Below are 17,829 nucleotides of genomic sequence, written 5' to 3'. Positions count from 1 at the left end.
GTTTTCCCGAGAAAGGTGGCCCAAAAAAGGAAGTACAGACTTGGTTTCAGTGCCACCTTTGCCGCTGCTCACCCCTTGGTCCTCTCTGGTTTCAGGTTCCCCCCTTACACAGTAAAGAATGATTTCTCAGTACTCTTACAGTGCTGTTATTTTGAGTCTTGAATTCAGCAGTCTGGGTCTGCCCAACAGACTCCTAGGGATTTTGTTGTCCCTGGTCTCAGGTGTGAGGTGATCTTGCCCAGCCATGCAGTTGGCAGGAGAAGAAAAACAAAGTTGGATCCTTAGAGACCCAAAGCAACCATGGGGGCTGGCTGACCCAGGTTGGCATCTCACCTGGGTGCAAGGAGTTGAGCAGGAACTGGGAGAGCAGGCAGCCAGACTTCTGGCTTACATGAGTCCAACCATGCGGCTTCTCAGTAGTTCCTCAGGGGGGAAGGCAGGAAGCATGGTGTTCATAGGTTTCATGCATCCCAAGCTCTGAGACTTGGGAGCAAGAGTGGGCACCGTCTTGAAGTTTATCTAGCAGGATGTGGCCAGCTGTAAAGGAAGGATCCTGAACTGGGAGTAAGGACCTCTGGGATCTTGTTCTGGTTCTACCTCTAAGTCCCATTGTGACTTTGGATTCTTGCTTCTCATCCTCACTGGCCCTGTTTCCTCATCTACAAAATGAGGATGTTGAAATAGAGACTCTAAGGGCTCTTCTAACTTAGACATGCTATAATTCTATAACTTTGGACATATTTTGAATACCCTTTGTGAGCCCAATTTTGGGAGGTGTGGAACTCCCAACAGCACAAAGTCATTTAAGGAGACAGTGCAGGCAGTTAGGCCTATGGGTCTGGTGAGTGGTCTGACAATGTTTTGTTGAGTGATTGGAGGGCCAGCAGGGTCAGGAAAGCATTCCTGGAAGATAGGAGACCTCTGGAGGGTGGGAATTTGAACTTGAGTTCTGTAGGATGAAGCAAGAGATGAAAGGGAGAGTGACATTGTGAGCTCCATGAGAACAAGGAATGCAGCTTACCTTTTTTTTCAGGTTGATACAAGTTCCTTTCCCTAATACTTTCACATTGTTTGCCCACTATAGCATCTGGAACTTAGTAGGTACTCCATAAATGTGTCTTGAGTTGGATTGTATTGCATGCAAAGGCTTCATGGATATGGGAGTCATAGGTAAGCATGGTGTTTGCAGGGGCTCGAAGGGTAGCCAGCCTGTTTGGAGGACAGGGGGTCTTTGGAATGAGGTGAGAGCAGATGGTGTGGGGCCTGGATGTCAGGAGGGTTTTTGGAGGGTTTGGAATTTGTCCTGTATGCAGCGGAGAGCCATGGCAAGTTCATGGGCAGGGAATGTCCTGATGCTAGTATGCTTAGATGTACTGGGGGAGGTGTCCAGGGTCTTGCCTTAGAGGTTCCTGGGGGCTCCAGTCTGGACTTTGTCTACTTTCTAAAGTAATGACCAAAAACCATGTTCACTTCCAACCCTTCAGACTTCGCTAGCCTATGCTGTACCCTGATTTGGAGTTATAAGCTCAGGCCCTCCATACAGTGCGGTAGAAACTGTACCCTGTAGGAGCCAGGAGGCCCTGATTCTCAAGCTCCTTCTCATTCCCCCTGTGACCTTGCAGAAGCCACTTCTTTCTTCAGAGTGAGGGAGGAGTGGATACAGTGATCTGTGAGGAAGCTTTGTTCCCCTTCCAACCGAGGGCTGTCTGAGCATCCCTGGATGTGTGCTTAGAGAGCCATGGGGGAAGATAACCAGGAAAGACCTGACTCTGGAGTCTAGGCTGGCACGTGGGGTGGAGAGACTAATGTTTGAACCACAGACCTGCTTTGCATATGCATGACAAGATGGCTCTCTTATCCCTGCTCTGCAGATAAGGAAAGTGAGGCTTAGGAGGTTAGTTGAGTTGGCCAGGGCATACAGCAAGTCAGTGGCGGAATTGGGGTGGGAGCCCAGGTCTGTCTCCATATTCTGCTCTTTCTACCTTACTGCAATGCCTCCTCTCATGTTTTGCTGGGTGAGTCTCTGGCTGGACTGAGAAATCCCTGAGACGGGGCTCAGTATGAGTCTCTCCAGTGTTTTCAGAACCCTGCTAGGCACATAAGGCTCCATGACTGAAAAAATCTTGCCTCTGCTTGTTTTCGAGTCATGCAGTTTTTCCTTATGGCCACAAGGTGGTGCCAACAGCCTGCAGGCTGCTCAGGGGAGGCCAGGCTTAGCATTGCTTTTCTGATCTAAGGAATTGCAACCCTCTCTTTTGAGTCTCCCTTTGCTGAGCTTGGCACCGAGGAGTTGGGAAATTTTTCAACCATCATTTCACCTCCTTGGCATCTTTGTGAGTCTTGCCCGGACAAGGATTATTGCATCTACTTTATAGTCATGGAAGCTGGAGTTGAGAGGAAAGGGGCTGCCACAGCCCCGGGAGCAGGGGGCAGACAGTTGGGCCTCTTGGCTCCTGGTCAGGGCTCTTAACTGAGGAGCCCACACCCTTGCCTGTTCCTCTGTGCTGGGTTGGTGACTTGTGACATGAGATTCAAAACTGGCCTGAGTATTCAGAGTTGGGAGAGAAAGTGGGACAATGTAGGGGGATGATTAATAACAATGACAGCCACATGAAACATACTAGTCCGAGCTTTCTAGCTAATGAAGAATGAAGGGGTTCACGTATCAGGTTGTGTAGGCCGTGCATAGCTGCTAGCATTTTACCTGGATCACCTGCACGATAAGAGTTATGGTTTGAGGGCGCCAGGGTGGCTCAATGGGTTGAGGCCTCTGCCTTGGGCTCAGGTCATGATCTCAGGGTCCTGGGATTGAGGCCCGCATCAGGCTCTCTGCCCAGTAGGGAGTCTGCTTCCCCCTCCCCCTCTGCCTGCCTCTCTGCCTACTTGTGATCTCTTTGTCAAATGGATAAATAAAATCTTAAAAAAAAAAAAAAAAGAGTTACGGGTTTGGGCTCTAATGGATGTGGAAGATGGGTTTACAGTGGCTACCACGTAGGCAGGGGATGATTAGCTTTCTCTCTATATACCTTGGCATCATTTCCCTTGTTAAAGCCATGTTTTTTCCTTTTTTTTCTTTCTTTCTTTATTTATTTTAGGGGGAGAAAGGGAGAGGGAGAGAAAAACCCAAGCAGACTCTGTGCTCAGCCTGGAGTCTAATGTGGGGCTCGATCTCAGGACCCTGAAATCATGACCCTAGCCGAAACCAAGAGTCTATTAACTGCACCACCCAGGCACCCCAAAGCCCTTGTTTCCAAAGTGCTTCCATTTCCATTGTTTTGATGGGGCCTCCATGCAGCTAGCTCTGAGGGTAGGTCCTGGCCAGGGGTCTGACCAGTGTCCCCTTTCTTTTCAGATGCAGCCCTGATGGAAGCTGCTCGTGCCAACAATATCCAAGAAGTCAGCAGGTGAGTGTTGATCCCCAGGACTTGCTGTCCCCCACAAGAGGGCCTGAGCTGGGCAAACGCCTTCCTCAGTCCTTAGTACTGCCTTGGAGAATATCCTCACACTCATCTGGGAAGTGAACCCTGTAACTTCCCTATAGTCACAATCACCTGGACTCTCTTGGCTTAGGTCAACCCTTAGATTTTTTAAAGTAGGGAGTCAGCCCTGTATCTCCTTTGTTCTTGGCCCCAAACATCGCTGAATCCTCCCCCTATCTTATTTTTAGCAAGGCATGATTTAGAGTCCCCTCCACATCCTGTGGGTTCTTTACTGAATCTTCCAGTTTGTTCTTACATGTTTGTGGAACTGGCCATGTGTTATTGTTTGTTGCTGGATGGGGTACAAGTGGGCACCCGTGGAAAGGTTTGGGGATTTAGGGGGGAGCTGGAAGAAGCCTTTCTGCCAGGTCTTCTGGAGTTAGAAAGGTCTTCATGAAGGGCTGGGGTGCACATGCTGGGCTCTTGCTTGGGGGCTGACTGCGTTCTTCCAGCCTGCCTGGCTCAGCTGGGCCCTTTAAGACCACTGGCAGATTAGATCTGAGGTTTGTTCTTGGGCAGGGACAGGACTCAGGCTGGGGCTCAGCCTGGTGCCGGGGCTGGGCAGTCTGTGTCCAGGATAGATGCTCAGACCAGAACCAGCCCAGAGCATCAGTGTGGGGCTGTTGGTTAGGGGCAGAGGTTTTATTCTTGGTGAAACTAGTGGCCTGCACTGGGCCTCATCTTGGCCTTTCTTGGCCCTTTGTATAAAGTGAGGTGGTCACAGGATGCTCCCTTTCTCTGCTACCATGTCCACATTTTAGACAGGAAGTCCTGTGTTTGGAGTGGCTACCCCTGCATCCAGTGCCACACTCTTGGTGCTCCTCCTTGCTCCAGCTTCCTGAACATATATGAAAGTGTTGAAAGTCATCTGCAACCCCCACTAAGACTTACTGCTTTGATTCCCTTTCATTTTATCTGCAGCATTATTATTGATTCTCAAGGGTGCTTTTGAGTATTAATGTTCAAGGCTTAGTTTTTAATAAACTACTTTTGGAAGTATGGGCTGGGAGTTGTTTCGTAGCCAAATAAATATGATGGAGCAATAGTTTAATAAACATACGATGATGCATCTTAAAAACCAAGCACAGATGTCAGCTTGTTGTTATAAGAGCCATTCATAACTGCCAGCTGTGCGTGGCGTCTTCATTTCCCCAGAAACAGCTGAGCTGTGCTTCCTTCTGCTGCAGTACAAGGGCGTGAGGGGGCAAAACTGGCTCTGCCCCCTCCTCTCAGGCCTTTGCTGACCCTCAAATCACCTGTCAGTGATTGGTCAGCCCTCCTGCAGAAGACTGCCAGGCTGCCGCTTTCCTCTGGCAAAGTTTAGACGGTGTATTGGTAAAGCAGCAATGCCGTGAATCACTTTGCCGTCACCCAGGGGAGACTGAGTTTACCCTAGTTCATTAAGCCCTTGAGTGTTGATTATTTTAGCTCTTTGAAATACATGTTTTTCTGATAGCAATTAAACACTTGTCAAAAGAATGCAGAAAGTGATTGAGTGTCTGATCCGTGTGATGCAGAACATTCCTTCTTGCTGTGTGGATAGCATTTGTAAGGGCCTTTCATGCATATCTTCAGTCTCTAGCTGCTTTTCTCCTGCCTCCAGTCATGTCATCTCTTTTGGTCATGATGACTCAGTCTCCCTTCACCCCTTGTAAGGGAGTCAGAGATGAGCAAGGCACAGAGCCTGACTTTTAGCATACCAATCTTACCCCTACTCTTCTTACCTCCTGTGACCCCCCCCCCCCAAACCCCCCTACTCCGAAGCAAAGAGTAGGGAACAGGACTGAGCAAAGGCAGGGAATGGGAGATGCTGGCTGGCTGCTGGGCCCAGGGTCATGTTGGTGCTGCTGAGGTGGTACTTGTGCAGCATTGCAGGGTGTGGGGCAAGAGGGCAGGTGGTTTGAGAGAAGCCAATGTGCAAGGCTTGGAATGTCCATGGTAAGGAGTCTTGTATTCTTATCCTATAAGCAATGGGGAGACATGGAAGGTCTTTGAGCAGGGGAATGACCTAATTAGGATCATTCACAAGGGTAAAGGATAAACAAGTGGGGAGAGGCTGTTTCAATAAAACAAATTCTAGAAGATAAAGGCCTGAATTAGGACATTCCTCCTTCCTCCTCACCCAAAACAGTTCCTGCTTATGAATGAATGCGTAGTCCTCTGCTGGAGGGCACTGGAGATAGGGGGTGACCCAGGCTCTGGTCTCAAGGAAGCAGACCTGTAACCTATCAGTTACAGTTTTTCCTGCTACCAGAGATAGGTCTAGAGGTGGAGGTGGGGAGAGCCTGGCCACCCTTGCTAGAAGAAAGTTCTTTTGAATTCCTACAGCTGGTCTTTATTTAGCTTTTCTGTGCCCTAGACTCTGCATGGGTGCTTCATGCTGCTCTTAGGTTCTTCCTGTGTATCCTGCTTTTAGTTCCTCCCAACAGACCTTCCTATAGCAGGATAGAGTCCCAGTCTCAATTTTTAAAAACTACTTAAACATAGTTTATACATGGTTAGGTCATCAAATGTATGATCAGTATTGTTTATGATATCAGTTTTTGGAATAAAACTTAGATCTGGTGAATAATACTGTCCTTTACCGTTCTTTCCCCATTGCTCACTCTGAGGCTTTGAGCTCTGTGTGTCTGCCTTGGTGTCCCCCAATCTTCCTTAGCCCTAGAGCCTTAGGAAGGCTCTGGATAGCCTGAGGTTCTTCTGATCAAAGGGGAAGGGCTTCATCCTCCTTTTTAAGGATACTCTGGAATCTGAAGTTCCTAGGTCTTGGATAGCCCTCTACACAAACCACCCCTCTGTACTCTGTGCTCATTACCCTCTGCTTAAATCCTTCCAGACTGAGCTCTAGTGCTACAGCTCTTATGAAGCCTTCTTGGACTCCTCCGACGGTGATCTCCCCTTCCTTTGCCTCATCTCCCTTCTGGTCTGGGAGGGTATGAAAGTCATCTGAAAAGGGCCAGGCCGGTCTGCGACAGGAGAATGATCCTTGTCTAGGAGAGAAGTTGGAGACTGGGTGAGAGAACTAGGGCTGACTGTCAGGACTGAGGAGGCACTCAGTCCATGAACAGGAAAAGCAGCAAGGTTCACTGCTCCCGAAATCAGGAATCCTTACAGACAACCTTATGAGATGATTAAGCCAGCAGCTCTGGACAGTCACCCTCATGTGGGGGCACTGTTGACCTGCTTTACGTGGTGCTTGCTGACTGTGCGTGGTGTGAGCCTGCCTGGCTAGAGGGGCAGGGAAGGATCTGCCACTGGCCACATTCTGTTCTTGATATTAAGAAGGTTGTGAGCTAGACTTCACCTTAAACCACTGGATTGTATGCCTCCCCAGGGCAGGGACAGGTCTGTTTCCCCACATTTCATACTCTGTTCCCCAGCATGACAGAACTTGGGGAAAGTTGCTTTTTTACTGACTTTTCAGTAAACTTGAAGCAGGCAGTCTGGAGTCTTATTTCCATACTTCCATTGGCTATATTAGAGGAAAGCTGGGTGCCTTCCTCTTCCCTTCTTTGTCTTCTCCTTTCTCCCTTTGCGGCAACCATTTCCTTCCTCCTCCAAGGCACTCAAACCTTGTTAGTGTGTTTAGCTCTGACTCCTCAGGAGTGGAAGCCCTGTCCTGGGCCCCTGTCCCACCTGTCAGCATCATGAGCAGGTGGCCTGACTCCTGGGCTCAGCCCTTACCCAAGCCTGGCTTCTGGATGCAGGAACCACTCACCCGAAACCTAGGGCATAGGGCAGACTGAAGGCACATCTGTTCAGGCTTGGGCTGAGCCATGTGAGGAGCTCTCAGGGCTGGGAAAAGTGAGGCCTCCTCTTCTCCCAATGGATATCACATTTCCTTCAGAACAAACTTGAGTGAAAGATAACACCCCTACCCATTTCCCTTCTCCCAGCAGGGAGTTGGACCTCTCTGCTGAGTGCATAACTCTGTTGTTCATCAGCCCGAACATTGTCTAATGAAGGAGGCCTGTGATATCAGTCTTGAACCTCAGACTGCCTGCCCTTTCCAGAATGATTTGATCATTTGACAAAATTTACTGAGCATATGCCAGGTCCTATGCTTGGCACAGGGGATACCTGACCAGGTATCCTGCCCTTAATGTAGGAGACTGGGAAGACTGTGACAACATAGCATGATCAGTGCTGTGAGACAGGAGCCCAGAAGATGCCCCTAACCAACCTGTGAGACTGGAGAAAGCATCCTAGAGGAAATGGCTTTATTTATCTGTAGGGCTTAGGATATAGAAGGGGCAGGTATTCCAGGCAAAGGGGGCCACTTGAGTGGTAGCACGGAGGCAAGAGACAGTCTAGGGTGTATGGTGGGGAGGGGGAATTATATATTGTTTGGTGTTGCTTGATCACAGTTTGAGGTCAGGAGGATCTGGAGAGAGGGAGGGGCCTGGCCATGGAGGGCATTGTCCATTTGTCTCTCAGTCATCATCTGTCCAGCCTGTCTTCTGTGCCTAGCCCTGAGCTAAATTTGTGTTGGTGGCAACAGCATGAGGAAGGAGAAGCAATTCATGTTCTGGAGGAGCTCACTAACTCCCTTCCTAGGGGAGGGTGGGGCACGTGAGTCAAAATTGAGACCCAACAAAACAAGGCACATGTTGCCTAACTTCTATGAGCTTAGGTAACATGGAGATAATACCTATAACCCATAGATTTGTAGAGTATTTCTTAATAACAGAGATAATACTTCACTTGACCAAGGTTTGTGAATGCTTATTAGGAGCTAGGCATTGGGCTGAATGCTGGAAATGCAGTGGTGAACAAGATTAACACAGTCCCTGCCCTCTTGGTACTTAACGGTCTAACTGGGAGCCAGTGACTAATTATACAGACAAAATTTTGTACTTAAAAATGAAGTGCAGTTTGTCTTTTCAACAAATGGTGCTGGGACAACTGGATATCCGCATACAAAAAAATGCAGTTAGAGCCCTACCTCATCTATACACCAAAATTATCTCAAAATGGATCATAGGCCTAAATGTAAGAGCTAAAACTATAAAACTCTTAAAACACATAAATCTTTGTGACCTTGGGTTAGGGCAAAGCCATCTTAGATATAGCATCAAAAGCACAAGAAGACAGAGAAAAAGGTAGATAAATTGGACTTCATCAAAATTGAAAACTTTGTGTTCAAAGGACACCTTCAGGAAAGTGAAGAAGACTCCCATGGAATAGGAGAACATATCTGCAAATCATATCTCTGATAAGAGATTTGTACCCAGAATATATGAAGAACTCTTTGACTCATCAATAAAAAGATAACTGAATTTAAAAATGGACAAAGAAGTGGCTCCCTTCAGCTCAGGTCATGATCCTGGGGTCCTGGGATTGAGTCCCATATCGGGCTTCTCGCTCGGCGGGGAGCCTGCTTCTCCTTCTGCCTGCTCTGCCTGCTGTTCCCCCTGCTTGTGTGCTATCTCTCTCTCCCTCTCTGTTAAATAAATAAGTAAAATCTTTTTTTAAAAATGAACAAAGAATCTGAATAGATACTTCTCTAAAGAAGATACTCAAATGAGCACACATGATTCTCAATAGCTACACGTAAAGATGCTTAAGGTTATTAGTCATTAGGGAAATGCTAATCAAAACCACAATGAGATACCACTTCACACTTATTAGGATAGTTGTAAGCAGAAAGACAATAGCAAGTGTTTGTTGGATGTGGAGAAATTGGAACCCTCCCGTGTTGCCGGTGGGTATGTGAAATGGTGGAACTACTTTGGAAAAGGGCTGGCATTTCCTCAGCATGTTAAACATAGAGGTACTTTATGACCCAGCAAGTCTTTTCCTAGGTACATAACCCAGAGAAATGAAGACATGAACATGAATGTTCATAGCATTTTTATTCATAATACCCCAAAGAGGAAAACAACCCCAAAGTCCATAAGTGGTTGAATGGATAAATAAAAATATGACATAGCTACAGAGTAGAATATTATGCATCAGTGCAAAGCAGTGAAGTACTGCTGTATCCTACAACATCAATGAACCTTGAAGGCATTATGCTAACTGGAAGTCAGACAAAAGATTGTCACATACCGTATGATTCAATTCATATAGTGTCCAGAATGGACAAATCCATAGGGACAGAAAATAAATTAGTTAGTTATTGCCAAGGACTGGAGAGGTTGGTGTTGGGAGGGAATAGGGATTGACTGCTAATGGGTCCGGAATTTCTTTTGGGGTTGATGAAACTGTTCTGGAGTTAGTAGTTGAGATTGTACAGCTCTGAATATACTAAAAATGATAAAGTTGTACACTTTTAATGGGTGGATTACATGGCATGTTAATTATATCTTCAAACTTGTTTTAAAAGGGAAGGACAAGGCACTTGGGAATCTAACCTTGGATCTAGGAAGAGTGGAGGAGAGGGTATGTATCGGTAAGGGAAAGCATTGGAGTACATGAGATTGAAGTGAGCTCTGAAGGATGAAGACAAAGGTGGAATTACGTTCGGTTGGAGGGAGCAGTAGGGTGGAAGGCCCTAAGTCAAGAACAGATGTGAAGACATCAAGAATAGAGAAAAGGCCAATCTGACTAGACTCTAGAGTGCAAGGGCACAGTGACATAAACTGAAGCTGGGGAGTTAAGCAAGGACCATACCACACTGGGTTGTAGGCCATGGTGATGATTTTTATTTTTACTAAGATCACTGGGCAACCACTGAAGAATTTTAACCCTGTACACTTGTGTGTTTGAGAGAGAAAGAGAGAGAGCGCGCACACAAACGAGAGAAAGACCTGGTGACATGATCTAGATCTGTAATTGTAAAAGATCTCCCTAGTTGCTCCATGGAGAATAGATTGGATAGAGAGCCATGGTGGATGCAGGAAGACTGGTTGAAAGCGACTGGAATAGTCTAGAAGAGATTGATGGCAGGTGATGACTTGGACTAAGATGTCAGCAGAGATGGAGGAAGTAAGCTAGACAGGACTGGGTGGTGTTTAGAGCACTATCAGTGCCTGATATGTCATATGTACTAATAAATGAATGTTGAATGAATGAATAGAATTGGATATCACTGATTAGGGAGAAGAAGGTATTAAGAATGAATTTCAGCTGTGTAGATGCTGTTCACTCAGATGAAAGTGCTACTGGGTTGGTAGGAAAAGATTATGAACTCAGTTTTAAACATGCTAAAGTTGACATGCTAGTGAGATACTCAGGTGAAGATTTCAACTAGGCAGTTGAATGTATGCGTCATTCTGACTCTTCCTGCTGTATATACCATGTTGCCTCTCAAAAAAAAAACTCTTATCACTTTAGAGATTTTTTAAAAATATTTATGTATTTATGAGAGAGAGAGAGAGAGCGCACGCGCGCGCCTGTGCATGCGCGCTAGCACAGAAGCAGGGGGAATGGCAGGCAGAGGGAGAGGAAGAAATAGGCTCCCTGTGGAGGGGCTCCATCCCAAGACCCTGGGATCATGACCTGAGCCAAAGGCAGATGCTTAACTGACTAAGCCATCCAGGCACCCCTAGAGATTATTTTGTTATCTCATTTTGATTTCTGGTTTCATGGTTTTAGAAAATCAAGGAATTAATACCAGCTCAGACTTGTTTACTAGATGCCTTTGGAAAAAAGTCTGATTTGGTTTACAGTTCAGGAAAGAAGAAAGGGTTAGATTTTGTTGAGAGTTAAACACATTTGTTCTAGCTTTACATCGATTGCTTGGTTTGGTTCTTGTCCCTGGATGCCCCAGCTTGGGGCTCGAGGCACTTGCTGTCCCTATGCCAGGACTAAGGTGTCTAGAATGTGCTCAGCTACAGCATAGGTAAATGTTCTGCACATTGATCCAGGGATTTTATCTAATTAACAAAAACCCTGGCTGGTAAATACATTTGGCTGTCTCAGGTCCTCAGAGAGGCCGTCTGTTTATTGATTGTTGTATCATTTGGGCTGGATGGGAAGATATTAATGATGGCATCAGAGCAACCAAACATCCAGCTCTCTTAACCAGTAAATATTTAAGTGTCCTTGTGGTTTACAGTTGATTGAAACAAATTTTATTCTAGACCAAAGGTCAAGGCCTAACTGGCATCACACTTCTAACTTGATGCTTATGAGAGTTCCTTAAGATCATCACACTGGTTTTTGAGTGCTGGGGTGTAACACCCATGGACTTTTTGAATACTGGGATGTCAGAGGGCAGTGGAATATTACAGAAAGAATACAAGATTTTTAGAATGAGCCAATCTGGGTTCCTCTTCAGACTGGCTCTGGGACCCATAATAAGTCACAGAACTTCCCTCTTTGAGTCTTAGTTTCCAAATCATATTAATGTTAGTCTCCAAATCATGTTAATGCGGGCCCCACTAAGAACTTTGAAATACAGTTCCCAGTGTTTAGCTCTGCAGAGAAAACCAAGTCCCTTTGGAAAAGGCCCAGATCTCATGCTGAAGCACCAGGTAAGCAGTTCTGCAGAGGTGTGTGACTGGGTCTCTGCTTACTTGCTCCCTGGTGATAGAAGGTAGTTGGGGAAGACTAGATTGGCAGCTTTTTCTGAAATTCATAGTTAGGTGAGTTGTGGAAGCAGACAGTCAGCTGCACAGAAGCCCAGCAGAGTCAGGGGTTGGCCAGGTGCAGAAGCAGAGAACAGCTAAGGCCTATGGGGGTGGCATGTAGGGAGGTGGGATGTCCCTGAGAGGGAGCCCAACCCTGGGATGGAGCCTTTCAGTGTTGCCCTACTGCTTCTTGTCTGTGTGGCCTTGGTCCCTTAACTGTGAGTTATATAGATGGCAGAGCATTGCAGTTGTTCATCACCATTCATGTGCTGGTTAACAAGTACTTAATGAAAAATAAAAGCACTTACTGAGTATCGCATAAGTGTTTTGTAAATGGTAAAGAGTTAGGCAAATGTTAATAGTTAATTGCAGTTATAATAAACCTGTAAACAGAGAACTGACCTCCTTTTGAAAAAATAATATAAAAATGGAGAATTACCTCCTTTATTCATTCAACAAATAGTGTCTGCTATGTGCTGACACTTTGCTAGGCCCTGATGGATTGGTGGTAAGCCAAAAATACTTACGCAGAGCTTAAAGCCTACTCAGATGTTGATTGTGCAAATATAAAATTACAGAAAGAGAGAAAGAAAAATTACAGCTGTGACAGGTGCTGCAAGGGAAGGTAAAGAGAATCCTAGAGCCCCTAGTGAATTTCTTCTGGTGAAGGAAAGCTTCCCAGAGGAAGCTTGAACTCTGGTGAGGAGTTAACCTAGGTGAAGAAGGGCAGAAGAGCTTTCCTGGCAGAAGGAACTTTCATTTACAAAGACCCAGTGGAAGGAGGAGTGGTGACAAGTGTCAAGGACTAAAAAGGGCAGGGACCTGCAGCCGGGGGAGCTAGAGTAAGCATTAGAGGACATAGTGAGGAGCTTTGTCTTCATTCTAACAGCAATGGTAACCGATCGGTGGTGCCAGCGGGGTAGTTGGGTTGACGGGATTGACAACCTTTCTGATGGCTAAGAAATGTCAGGAGCCAGTCTGTTACCAGCCTGTGTGTGCCAGGATCTTCTTTGGCACTGATCCAGCCACCGAGGCAGGGTAGGTCACAAAACTGCAGTGCTCCAGGGTCCCGTAGCAGGGGCGGTCAGGCTCTGTTTCCCCAGCATTATTGCTGTGGCCCAAGTGCTGCTTCTTGAAAATCCCAGCTCAGTTATGACCATAACACAAATCCTATCAGCATGGCTAGAACCAGTTGGATTTTTTCCCAAGGGACTTTCCTGGAAACTGAGGGAGAAAAGTCCAAGAATACTGAAAGTAGTCAAGCTAAATATGTCGCTGGGCTTACGATATTCACTTTTGCCTCTTGCCTCACAGTTCCTGCTATGTCCCTGCCCTGTTTGAAAGCTTTCTCAGAAAAACTCACTTGTTTTTTTAATATCACTTGATTTTTGAGGCTCTTTTACTCCTAGTTCCTTCCCTTTCCTCCTTTTGATCAGAAGTCCCAGGTCCAGACTCTTAAGGCAGTAAGTGGTTCTCCCCTCTGACTCAGTCAGTGGGTCTGTCAGAGGCTCTCATATCACTGGCAGGAATCCCAGTGGTAAGGACTTTGGAGTCTGAGAAAGCAAGATTTGATTCCCAGCTGTGAGTCTGAGAAAACAAGGGTTGAATTCCAACTGTGTCATTTGTCAGCTCTGTGGCCTTGGGAAAGGTGCCTAACCTCTTCTGGCCTTAGATTCTTCCTCTGCAAAGTGAGATAATGATTGACCTACCTCACACCTTTGCTGTAAGTAGTAAATGAGAAAATTAAATGAGAGAAGCTGCTTAGTGCTATGCCTAGCACATACTGAATGCTCTGTATATAGTACGTTTTGTTACTAAGTGTTGTTAATTACACTGCCCGGTAAATAAGGTAATGGATAGAATTTACTGAATATTCAGTTGTTACCCTGTACATGTTTCTTAAGCTTTTAGTGTGAGCATTCAGAAACCTTCCAGACTAACAAAGCCAAGGTAAATAAATAGTAAGTGGGGCAAAAAACTACACAGGCTATCATGCTTAGTTTTACTCCTTTTTTTTTTTTAAGAACTTAACATATATTAAGAATTTTATTTACTTTTTATGGGATATTACTTTTTAATAGAAAATTTTTGTGCATATAATTTTTATATATATTGGTTTGTGCTATAAAATATTACAAAATAATACTTTAATAATACTGTTAAATACTACTGATAGTAGCTGGTGTTTATTGAATACCTTTTTTGAGGCAGGTATTATGTGAGTCTCTAATCACTAAATCCTCACAACTGTGCAACTAATAATAGCCCCATTTCACAGATGGTGAAACAAGAATGAGGATTACTTGAGTAATTTCCAAAGTCGTCCACTTGGAAGTGGCATACCACTTCATTGTACAGATGAGGAGCCCGAGGCAGAGAGAGGCTTGCTGTGGTCATGGTTTCCTCAGCACTCTTCCAGGGTCCCTTTTCCTGTTCAGGAAGTGTTTTTTAGCTAGAGGGAGAACCACTTCTGTCTGCCTTTTTGGGAATCTACAAGGTTCCTGAAGAACTTTCTCTCCTTCCCTCTGCTCTTCACCAACACCCTTCCCCCTGCCCCTCACTTCCCTGCACTCCCACCAGGCAAGCCTGGCCTTGCCTTCCATCCCGAGAACCCCATTCCAGTCAGACATGGCTTCTCACTGTCCCAAACATGCAGCTTACTCCTTCTACCTGGAAGCCTTTGCAGTGCTTTCAGCTCAACCAGTCCTTCTCTCTAGGATCTCTAATTCGTGCTTCATCGCCCACCTCAACCCCTTCCTCTTCTAGAAAGCTCTCCCTCACTGGTAATAATAGCTGTCTTTTATTAAATATCCACTCTGTCTGAGGCAGAGTACTAGATACTGTATATGTATTATTTTCCTTTCTTGCTACAGTGTTGCAGAACAGATGGTGTTATATCCATTTTCCAGATGAGAAAACTTGAGGCTTAAATTTCACACTCACTACCTCACAGCTAGTAAATAGTGGAGCTGTGATTTAAGCTGAGACCCAAAGCGTGTGCTTTTCTCAGTGCAGTTCACTACTTGTTCTAGCCCGCGGTGAGCTTTCATATCACATTCCCATGGCCTTAAAGTCTGCGCCATACAGTATCACGTAGGGTTTTAGCCTCCTTGCCTCTCATGCCCATGTCTCCTCACCTAGGCTGTGCCGTCACAGCAAGGTGGATGGCACCTCCTCCTGACTCCACACAAGGCTGGCTGGACACTCCAAGGCACACAGTACAGATAGAGTCCGACTGGCTGATTGATGGGTCGAATGAAACCCTGTTTATTCTCCAGAGGCTGCCCAGCAGGAGGGTACAGCAGCTGGGCAGGCTGGCTGGGCTCCGGGCCCTCCATTCATGTGGATGGGAGGCCCAGGAAGGCTTCCTAAGAATCCTCTCTGAGGTTGAGCTGAGGCTTCCATCTCAATGCCCTTTTGTTTGGGGGGGATAGCACCAAGGCCTCCCATGAAGTCTGTGTGTTTGACCAGCTTTTACAGTTGGATAGTGAGCAGGGACAGGGTGTAAAGCACAAACAATTGGGGGAGGCCTCTGAATTCCCAGGGGTTCATAGTCCAGCAGGCAGGCCAGGATCCTTTCCAGGGCAGGTGACACTTAGTTACAGCCCCTGCACGGGTAGACAGGATCCAAGGCACTTTGGTCTCTGGCCTCACTTACTCTTCAGTATTCAGGTCCCTGTTTAGCTTTTCTTAACACCCCCCCCCCCACCCCACCACCACCAAAAAAGGTTTTTGCTGGGGAACAGTCCACCCTCAGTTGAACTTCTCTAGGTATGAAGCCCTCTCTGCCTCCCGAAGAATAAGCAGACTCTGATTGAATAACCATTCATTCATTCATTCTTTTCTTTTTCTTTTTGAGATATAATTCATATACCATAAAATTCACCCCTTTAAAGGGTACAGTGGTTTTTGGTAGATTTACAAAATTATGTGACAGTGCTCGCTTCGGCAGCACATATACAAAATTATGTGACGATCACCACTATCTCATTCCAGAACATTTTCATCACTCCCTCACCCCAAAAAAGACCCTAGTCTCATTAGCAGTCACTCCCTGTTCTCCCTTCCCGCCAGACCTTGGAAACTACTAATCTACTTTCTGTCTCCATGGATTTGCCTATCTGGACATTTCATATTAATGAAATCAGACAGTGTGGTCTTTTGTGGCTGGCCTCTTTCACTTAGCATTACGTTTTCTTGATTCATCCATGTTGTAGCACGTATCAGTACTTCGTTCCTTTTTATGGCTGAATAATATTCCATGTATAGATATATCACATTTTATTTATCCTTTCATCAATTGATGGACATTTATATTTTTACTTTTTGACTAATGTGAGTAGTTTTGTTCTGAACATTCATATATAAATTTTTATGTGAATGTTTGTTTTCATATCTATTGGGAAGATTTCTAGGAATGGAACTGCTGGGTCATATGGTAACTCTATGTTTAACATTTTAAGGAGCTACCAGACTGTTTTCCAAAGTGGCTCTACCATTTTACTTCTTATCAGCAGAGAATGAGCATTCTGATTTCTCCAGTCTTTGCCAATACTTGTTATTATCTGTCTTTTTTATTATCACCATCCTAGTATGTGTGAAGTGATATTCCACTGTAGTTTTGATTTGCATTTCCCTGATGGCTAATGATCCATCCACCGAGCTGCTTTTCATGTACTTACTGGCCATTTGTATATATTCTTTGGCATTTATTTATTCTTTTTTTTTCTTGGCATTTATTCTTAAGGTCCATTGTAAGCATTATGCCCTATTTGGCATTGAGGAGGAGCATAAACATGTATCATGGTGACCTTTGCCTTTCAAGAACTTGCAGTCTGGTAAGAGAATTATAATTAGTATGTAAGACAAGTTAAGGCTTCATAGACAAGGTGGTGTTTATTCTGGGCCTAGAGATAGGTCGTATTTGGATACAAGACTTTCTGGACTTTTGGAGTAATGTAAGCAATGGCACTTTGTAATTAGAAAAACATTTTATCTTATAGTGCATTCTGAAGTGATATGTGTAAAAGTGCTGGCCTTGCACTTGACATGTAGTGGGCTGTCATTATGCATTAGCTTCCTCTGCAGCTGCCCCTTTTAGCCCCTGCTCTGTCCTCTACGACTACACAGCTTCCTTTTCCTGTTTCAGACATTTAAATATTAGGAGACAGAACCCCAAGCTAAATAAGACTTAGTTCCCTAAACTGTGCTTTCAAGTCTTCTCCCCATCCTAGTCATTTCCTAATGAAATGGCCCCCAGATTTTGGTGCCATTTTTGAACTGTGGCATGACCACAGTTGTGAGGAGCAGAGCAGTCATCCCCTTTGTTACAGATTTTACGCTTCTATTAATATGGCCTGAATTTGCACTAGGTTTTTTGGCAGCTGCATGGCACTCCTAGATTCCTAGATAAGCTTGCAGTCAGCCCAGTCTGCTGAGAACCACGCCTTCCTGTGCTTCTTCAACGTTTTGATTGGTGTTGTTTGCCAAGCTTGTTTTAACGTAAAGGCAAGAGCACTTTAATGCATCGTATTGGTGTTTGAGTATTAAAGTTGTGGAGCTAGTGCAGAGACTACCGTGAGGAAGAAGAGGGATGGATTGGCCTGTCTCATCTTGAGTCTAGGAGAAGAGGATCTCTTCTAGGAGAGAAGGTTCTAGAAAGCAGAACTAATCAGAGTATTTCCATCCCTCAGATCCTTCCTTTCTACTTAAGTCTCTTCCTTCTTTATCATTTTTTGTCGATTAGTCCCATCAGATTCCTGTGGTGTGCTGGCCCCAGGTTAAATGTGGGAAACAAGGGTGAAAAAATGGGATATGTGCCCCGAAGACAGTGT

General features: G+C 45.4%; 1 protein-coding gene across 2 annotated transcripts in view; it reads left to right on the top strand.

The window, feature by feature from the left end:
* The window catches only part of CLPB (ClpB family mitochondrial disaggregase), a 144,568-nt gene that overhangs the window by 851 nt on the left and 125,888 nt on the right, over nucleotides 1-17,829 (top strand). For both annotated transcript variants that reach the window (XM_080815993.1, XM_080815992.1), the window contains exon 2: nucleotides 3,353-3,404. In XM_080815993.1, coding sequence (XP_080672119.1) covers nucleotides 3,353-3,404 — 52 coding nt within the window. The remainder of the gene's footprint in view (nucleotides 1-3,352; nucleotides 3,405-17,829) is intronic.

The sequence above is a fragment of the Martes martes genome, assembly GCF_963455335.1.
Source record: "Martes martes genome assembly, chromosome: 10".
NCBI classification, from domain to species: domain Eukaryota; kingdom Metazoa; phylum Chordata; class Mammalia; order Carnivora; family Mustelidae; genus Martes; species Martes martes.
The sequence above is the reverse complement of the archived record's forward strand: the minus strand, read 5'-3'. Positions and strand labels throughout refer to the sequence as shown.